General features: G+C 39.5%; 1 protein-coding gene across 2 annotated transcripts in view; it reads right to left on the reverse strand.

Annotated features, from left to right (window-relative positions):
* Window positions 1-8,991, reverse strand: part of HECW1 (HECT, C2 and WW domain containing E3 ubiquitin protein ligase 1) — a 542,004-nt gene that overhangs the window by 424,665 nt on the left and 108,348 nt on the right. For both annotated transcript variants that reach the window (XM_006872147.1, XM_006872148.1), the window contains one exon: window positions 7,131-7,238. In XM_006872147.1, the coding sequence (XP_006872209.1) occupies window positions 7,131-7,238 (108 nt within the window). The remainder of the gene's footprint in view (window positions 1-7,130; window positions 7,239-8,991) is intronic.

Below are 8,991 nucleotides of genomic sequence, written 5' to 3' on the forward strand. Positions count from 1 at the left end.
TGAGACTCTTCGGCCACCTGTGGTCCCAGAAGCCTGACTCTGATCACTGTTGCCATCTTCTTCCCCATTCAGGTGCTTCACCTTTCGAGCTTTCTTGGTCTTGACCTTGGGTCGAGCATCCTGATTCTCCTGAGCCTCAGCAGCTGCATGCTCGGGCTCAGGTTCATCGGTGGGAGCCTGAGAAGCAGAAGCCTCCATCTCATGGGCCTTTGTATTAACCTGTTTATCAGCCACACAATTGACTTTTTTGGTCTCAGGGTCAGTATTCTGTATCTTGGGTGACAGCTGCCTCCTGAGCCTCTTGGGCCTTTGAGACTCCTGTGGCCATTGGGACCCCTGTGGCCTTTGGGACCCCTGTGGCCTTTGAGAACTCTACGGCCTTTGAAACCCCTAGAACATTTGAGACCTTCAGGGCTTCTGACACCTCTGGTGCCTTTGAGGCCTTGGGTGCCTCTGAGACCTCCAAGTTCTGGGTCACTGCCAGTAGAGTCTGCATCACCAAGCTGTTGTCCTCTTCTGAAATTTCAGCCTGGAAATGGGTTAGACCTGCACCACTCTCACTTGTGTCAGACATGTTTCAAGTTGATTGGCAAGAGCAAAAGCCCTCCCCTTCTCCAGGATGTTGTCCCTATTTTTTTCATTGATGACTTTCATAATTTTGGGATTCACATTTAGGTCTTTAAGCCATGTTGATTTGAATTTGTATAGGATGTGAGGTAAAGGTCTTGTTTTAATCTTTTGCATATTGCTTTCCAGTACTGCCAGCACCATCTGTCAAAGAGACTATCTCCTCCCCATGTAACATACCTAGGCACTTTGTCAAAATTCAGCTGCCATGTGGATGGGTTAATTTCTAGATTCTCGATTCTATTCCACTGACCAATGTATCTTTTATTGCACTAGAACCAGGCTGTTTGGACCACTGGAGCTGTTAGTAGATTTTGAAGTCTGGGAGTGAGAGGCTTCCAACCTTGTTCTTCTTCTTGAGAAGTGCTTTGCTTATCCTGGGTCTCTTTCCTTTCCATATAAAGTTTGTAAATGTCTTTTCCATGTCTTTGAAGAATGTTGCTGGAATCTGGATTGGGATCGCATTATATGTGTAAATTATTCTGTGTAGTATTGACATTTTCACAACGTTGAGTCTTCCTATCCAGGAAGTTCTTCCACTTTTGTAAGTCTCTTTTGGTTTCTTGTAGTAGTGTTTTGTAATTCTCTTTGTATACATCCTTTGTTTCTCTGGTTATGTTGATTCCTAAATATTTCATCCTTTGGGCAGCTATTTTAAATGGTATTGCTTGCCTAATGTCTTTTTCAGTGCTATCATTGTTGCTATAGAGGAATCCAACTGACTTTTGTATGTTGATCTTCTACCCTGCCACTTTGCTGAATCGTCCAATGATGTTCAGTAGCTTTTTTACTGAGTCTTTAGAGTTTTCTATGCATAGGATCAAATCATCTGCAAATAAAGAGAGTTTTATTTTCTCTTTGCTCATTTGGATGCCTTTAATTTCCCTATCTTGCTGTATAGGTCTGGCGAATACTTCCAAAACAATATTGAAAAGAAATGGTGACAAACGGAATCCTTTCAGGTTCCCGTTCACAGAGGGGAGGCTTTCAGTTTCTCTCCATTGAGAGTGATATAGGCTGTTGGTTTTGTATATATGCTCTTGATTATGCTGAGGAATTTCTATTCAATTCCTACTTTGTTGAGTGTTTTTATTAGGAATGGATGTTGGAGTTTGTCAAATGCCTTTTTTGCATCAATTGATATGATCATGTGGTTCTTTTCCTTTTTCTTATTTATGTGGTGGAATATATTGATTATTTTTCTAATGTTGAACCATCCTGGCATCTCGCTTATGAAACCCACTTGGTCATGATGTATTATCTTTTTTGATGTGCTGCTGGATTCTGTTGACCAGGATTTTGTTGAGATTCTTTTGCTTCTATGTTCATGAGGGATATTGGTCTGTAGTTTTCTTTCTTAGTGATGTCCTTCCCTGGTTTTGGTATAAGGGTTATGCTTGCTTCATAAAAAGTGTTAGGAAGTTTTCCATCCTCTTCTATATTCTGGAATAATTTGAGTAGAATTGGTGATAACTCTTCCCTGAATTTTTGGTAGAACTCACCAGGGAAGCCACCTGGGTCTGGACTCCTTTTGGTCGTGAGTTTTTTGATGACTTGATCAATTTCTTCTTTTGTTATGGGTCTGTTCATGTTTTCTACTTCATTCTGTGTAAGTCTGGGTAGGTAGGGATTTCTAAAAATGCATCCATCTCTTCTAAGTTTTCAAATTTGTTGGAGTACAACTCTTTCTAGTATTCTGTTATTATCCTTTTGATTTCATATGGTTCTGTTGTGACATCGCCCATGTTGTTTCTAATGCGAGCTATTCGTGTCTTCTCCCTCTTTTCTTTGGTTAGGTTTGCCAATTGTTTGTCAATTTCTTTCAGAGAACCAGCTTCTTGTACTGTTGATTCTTTCTATAGTTTTTCTGTTTTCCATCTCACTTATTTCTGCTCTTTATTATTTCTTTTCTTTTGGTGACTGTAGGTTCCCTCTGTTGGTCAGTTTCTAATTGGTGGAGATGCTGTGTTACTGTGTTAATTTTGGCTCTTTCTTCTTTTTGGATGTGCACATTTATTGCAATAAGTTGTCCTCTCAGCACTGCTTTCACTGTGTCCCAAAGATTTTGTTATGTTGTGTTTTCATTTTTGTGTGTTTCTAGGAACTTTATGAATTCACATTTAATTTCTTAATTTACCTAGTCGCTTTTCAGCAGGGTGTTGTTCAGTTTCCATGTACTCGACTTTATTTCCTTAGTCTTCTTGTTGTTGATTTCTAGGTTTATAGCATTGTGGTCTGAAAAGGTGCTCTGTAGTGTTTTGATGGTTGTAAATTAATGAAGGCTTGCTTTGTGACCTAACACGTGGTCAATTCTGGAGAAGAAAGTATATTGTGCTGTTGTTGGGTTGAATGTGCTGTACACGTCTATGAGGTCATGTTGGTTGATTGTGCTGTTTAGTTCCTCTGTAACTCTGTCACATTTATTTCTGGTTATTCTGTCCCTTTTCAAAAGTGGCATATTAAAATCTCCCACTATAAAATAGATAAATTGCACATTTATCTATTTTTTTTCTTCAATACTAGTAAGGTTTGCTTCATATATCTTGGTGGTTTTTCATTGGGAGTGTAGATATTTATTGTAGTTATGTCATCTTGCTCACCTGACCAATTTGATCATGAGATAGTATCCTTCTTTATTTCTTATGCTGGTTTTTGTCTTAGAGTTTATTTTATCAGAGATTAGAACTGTCCCTCCTGCTTATGTATTGTTACAGTTAGCTTGGTATATATTTTTTTCCATCCTTTAACTTTTAGTCTATTTTTGGCTTTGTGTGTAAGGTGTGTCTCTTGCAAGCAGCATATTGAAGGGCTTGTTTTCTTATGCAATCTGCTACTTTCTGTCTCTTCACTGGTGCATTCAATACATTGACATTCAATGTAAATATCAATAGGTATGAATTAATTGCTGCCATCATATTAATTTTTGGTAGTGCTGTTCATTCCTTTGTTCTGCATGCCTTCTTGTGCTGAGTTTATGGGGGTTTTTTGCGCTATTTCTTGTCGGTTTCTTCTTAGTTTTCATGTTTGCTTGTTCTGCTTGGAAGTTCATTTTCATGGGAAGTTGTGAAGTATTAACTTTCTTTGTGGTTAACTTTTCTCTCCATTTAAAAGAATCTATTGTATCCTGTAATCTACCTGACATCCTCACCATGTGGATCTCTGTTGCTACGTTTATCCCTTCTTTGACAGTGATATAATTTTGATCTTCAGTTGACCTCCCTTCTCCTTCGAATTCATTGTTGTAGTTTTGTTCTGTTCTGAACTCAGTTATCTGTCGACTGAGTTTCAGGTGGTGTTGCCACGCCTGTCAATCTCTGGTTGTTGTCTGTTCTTGTTGGTTTTAAATCCAAAAAAGCTCCCTTTAGGATGTTTTGAAGTGCTGGATTGGTTTTGATAAAATCTCTTAGATTCTGTTTATCCTGCAATGTTTCGATTGCACCATAATATTTGATTGATAGTTTTACTGGATAGACGATTCTTGTTTGGCAGTTTTTTCTTCTATGGTTTTGTATATGTCTCCCCATTGCCTTCTTTCCTGTGTGGTTTTTGCTGAGAAGTCAGAGTGTAATCTGATTTGCTTGCCTTTGTAAGGGACACTTCTCTTCTCCTTGGCTGCTTTTAGGATTCTTTCCTTGTCTTTGCTTTTGGAGAGCTTGATTATTATATGTCGTGGTGGCTTTATTTTGGGGTCTATCCTTCATACCGAATGAATCCATAGGAGATTTTAGCCTCTCAGAATACAAAGGAGACACAGGTCCTTTGGGTTGTTGTTATTGTTGTTAAGTGCCATAGAGTCAATTCCATATAGGGTTTCTGAGGAGCAGCTGGTGACTTTGAAACACCACCCTTGTGGTTAGTTGTCCAGTGCTGACACTACAACACCACACCAGAAGTCCACTGTGAATGTTAGGGGCTGTCAAGTTGACCCCAATTCATACTGGCCTTATGTGATCATGAACATTGAGATAGGCATATTGAAATTCTCAACAATAAATTTCCTTTTCCTTAATACTTATCTCCCTGATTCTAAAAAGATAAAAACATGTAAATTGTGCTCTTTCTTGGAGCAGTGATAGCTGACACTGTACTTTGATCTTAAATTGGATTCTCGTGTCTATTTCTCAATCAGTTTGAACCCAGAGGAAGCAAATGAATGTGTAGCAATGACCTTACAAACCCTCCATTGTCAATCAGGGCCTACAGTCAACTGTTACTTTTAGGACTCCTAGTGCGGGCTTGTAAGAAAAGCACTGGACCGCTAACTGCAAAAATCACCAGCTGCTTCTTATAAACCCAACTGTTGTGGTTGTTAAGTGCCATAGAGTCAATTCTGACCCATAGCAACCCTGTATAGGGTTTCCAAGGAGCAGCTGGTGAGCTTAAACTGACAGTTCAAACAGATTTTGCAATCCAGCACATTAGCTGACAGTGCCACAGCAGGACTCCTGGAAACCCTATATAGGGTCACAGTCAGTTGGAACTGAGTGGACAACACTTGACAATGACAAAAATGCAAATTTTAATCTTTTTTATTCTTATTGGAAATTTGAAGATCACATTAGTACCTTTAACAGGAGCCAATATTATCCCCAGATCAATTCCATATTCTTTATGCTAGATGATGTTATTTTTATGAACCCTTCTGGTACAGCGGTTAAGTGCTCAGCTGCTAACCAGAAAGTTAACAGTTCAAACTCACCAGCTGCTCTGTGGAATAAATGTAACAGTCTACTTCTGTGAAGACACAGTCTTGAAAACTTTAGGAGCAGTTCTACTCTGTCTAATAGATTCAATGAGTCAGAATCAATTCAACAGCAATGTTTTGTTGTATGTTTTTGTCTTTTTTTTTTTTTTTGGTATTATTTGTGAAATAGGATAGGAGATCAATCAGCATGACTAGAGCAAGACATGTCTGCTAGGACAGATGGAGAAGTAGGATTGAGGGATGAGAGAGAGTTTATGTCAGGGCTTGCAAGCTAGGAAGAGAGGTTTCAGTGATACAGCAAGAAGGAGGAGTCATGAAGCTTTGAGGAAGATAGTAGTAGAACTGGGTTTAAGGCATTTTATTGGCTATCACTGTGTAAGGTGAACTAGAGTCAGGGAGATCAGTATTAAGAAAGAGAAAATATCTTGTTGGGAATTTCAATACCCTACAACAACAACTCAAAGCTGAGTGCACTCTGATATCATTCAATCTCCTGAATGTTCTACTGGTTTTGTGTGAAAAAGGGGAACTTGTGTCATGGCTGGGAACAGACATCAAATGGTTTTAGAGGGCAGAGACCATGGCTTTCTTCTTCTAAGTCTATAGTCCTTGAATATAGTGTTGTTGTTGTTGTTAAGTACCATGGAGTCGGTTCCAACTCACAGTGACCGTGTGCAGGTTTTTCAAGGCTGCAAATCTTTACGGGAGCAGAAAGCCTCATCTTTCTCCCACAGAAAAGCTGTTAGTTTTGAACTGCCAACCTTGAGGTTAGCAACCCGATTCATAACCACTACGCTATATAGTGGTTATGAATATACTAATATAGTAGGTCTTACAACAACAGCTATAAATATTTATTAAGTGAATGAATGAATATGAAGAACTTGGGAGCACAACAAGCTAGGGGATATCGTTTCTTTGAGCCACAGGACAAATAACAAGACACAATTTCAAATTCCTGACCACCTATCTTTTCCTATGAGAACCGAGTAAATGAGATAACAGACTATCTTATTTCTGTTCAGAAGTACTAAGTGGAATGAACACTTGCCAAGAACCAAAGGTAGACAAAGTATTCTCCAGCACTCAAATGGAAGGGGAAGGATCTGTGGACTAAGGGTAATCTTTGCATTCATATAGACATCTATACCTGCAATGAGAAATGTCCCAATATAAGAATCTATAAAAATATCCAGCCCAACTTGAAAATGGTTTGTTTTCTAACAAAATCAAAAATATTTCAATAACATACATGATATTCTAATAACATATATGTTGATAAGATTATATAAGCAGAAATGCCAATAGATTAGGAATCAAAGCAACAGGCTTATAGTACCAATGGTCTGCATTCTGAGTTGTTACCAGTGCTAAAGTTCAGGGTAAAGCATGGGGTATCACCTATGTATTGGCACTTCGGGTACTGGGTAAAGTCAAACCCAAACTGGAGGGCAGCACAGAGAAGAGGTAGTAAGTATGGTAAAACTGAAGACTACATGGAAGAGCCATGAAGTGAAAAATCAAAGGACAGGAGTCGAAAGGTCCTGGGTCTAGAGGTCTATTGAGTATGAACTAAACTTTTCATGGTATTTGCAGAGTGGACTTCTGGGCTGCTGTGGATAACTGTTACCCAGTTGCTCTAGATCTCACTACTGAAATAGTTTTAAGTATCTCATTAAATTTCTCTCTTTTACTTGGTACATTATTAAGGAGTGGAAGAAATGCAACCCAACAAAGAACAAAGAAATTGAATTCTACCTCACCCATGCTTGCTGAACACCAAGAATAAAGTACTCACATTCCACAAAGTATGAGCTGGCATCAATCTTCCATATGATCTGGCCCCGATGAGAACCATTGACGCCACGGTTCTTATAATCCAGAAAGTTTTCAGACAAAACCTCATCTATATCCCCCAAAGGAAGAAAGAAGAAGAGAGAAACTTATCAGTCTATATCATGTTTTGTTTGTTTTTAAGAAAAGGAATTTAAAACAATGCCACTCCAGCTTAGTATCAGAAAAAACTATCTGGAAAAATAACGTCCTCATATACTATCTAGATCAATGACTTTCAGTACAGGAATCTCCTCTCTATCCTGAAATTGTTGTTGTTGTTAAGTGCCGTTGAGTCGGTTCCGACCCATAGCGACCCTGTACAGGGTTTCCGAGGGTGTAAATCTTTACGGGAGTAGAAAGCCTCATCTTTCTCCCGCGGAGCGGCTGGTAGTTTCCTATCCTGCAATATCTCTGGCAATTGGCCATCTTACTTGTTCTGGAGCACCTCCAGAAATAGACAAATACTTTCTTCCATAGCAACTCATTTCACTGTTGAATAGCTTTTAAAACCCAGCTTCAAGCTGGATGCTGTCAAGTCAATTGCAGTTCATGGCAACCTCAAGTGTTACTGTATCATTGGGTCTTCTTGATGGTTATCTTTATGGAAGATTCTCAAGACTTTCTTCTGCAGTACTGCTTAGTGGGTTTGAATTGCCAACTTTTAGGTTAGTAACTAAGTGACAACCATTTGTGCCAGCTCTTATATAAGTGAAAACACCATTTATCAGTGTTAAAATCTTCCTCCAAAATCTTCCCTTTTCAGAATTGAGTACAAGATATAAAGAAAATATCCAATCACTTTTCATTTTAAGATAATTTTCATGGCCCTTGTGGTGATGTAGGATAAGCACTTGACTGTTAACCATGAGGTTGGCAGTTCAAACCCACCAGCTGCTCCTCAGAAACCTCATACAGGGTTGAGTTAGTTGCAGGAGTCAGAACCAACTCAATGGCATTTAGCAACAACAATCCCACATCATCTCATCTCTTCTCCAGCCTGGCCATGCTGCTTCATCACTGTTCATGTATTCAACCCTGCCTTCATAAACTCATGCATTCAACTGTTCATTCAATCCATGTTTAAAAACATTCCACTCTCTGCTGGATGCTGGAGAAGGCTCAGGACATCATTTGGGCAAAATCCATAAGATTCCTTGTTAACTCAGCTTACAAATTTCTAAGGAGGCATACATTAACGAATAAACATCAACCACACAAATACATGTATTATATGATAAATTACAACACAGGATACAAAGGAAAGGAGCAGGGGCTCCATCTGAGTAACAAGGGAGAGTTTAACAAGGTGTCAGTGGAGCCCTGAGGGATAAAAGAAAGCACAGGGGTGGAGCTCAAGAGTGTGTTTGTGAAGGGTGGGGTAAGGAGCCAGATGTAGTATTCAAGGCCTGAGGCCCTAGAGTCTGTTGTGTGGAAAAACCAAGAGAGGCTAGTAGGTGATGTGCAAGCCCCTCTCTCCTACTGTTTCTCTGCTCATCACATTGCAACCCATTGACGCCCTTCTTAAAGCTGGTGCCTGGAATGGACTGTAGTCTTCTTGGAGAGGACACACCCATGGAGACCCATCTGGTAGTCACTTCCTTGATTCCAGACACCATGCTTTTAATGCAGACTCAGACAGAGATCTGAACTGCACTGTAACTCCACCTTCTAGGGGGCATGAATGAAATTCCTAAGACTACCCTAACAAATGTTTCAAGTCCTCTTCATTTTCAGCAAGCAAGATATCATTTGCATATCGCAGGTTGTTAATGAGTCTTCCTCCAATCCTGACGCCACATTTTTCTTCATAGAACCCAGCTTCT

The sequence above is a fragment of the Chrysochloris asiatica genome, unplaced genomic scaffold (genome assembly GCF_000296735.1).
Source record: "Chrysochloris asiatica unplaced genomic scaffold, ChrAsi1.0 scaffold00184, whole genome shotgun sequence".
Taxonomy (NCBI): Eukaryota; Metazoa; Chordata; class Mammalia; order Afrosoricida; family Chrysochloridae; genus Chrysochloris; species Chrysochloris asiatica.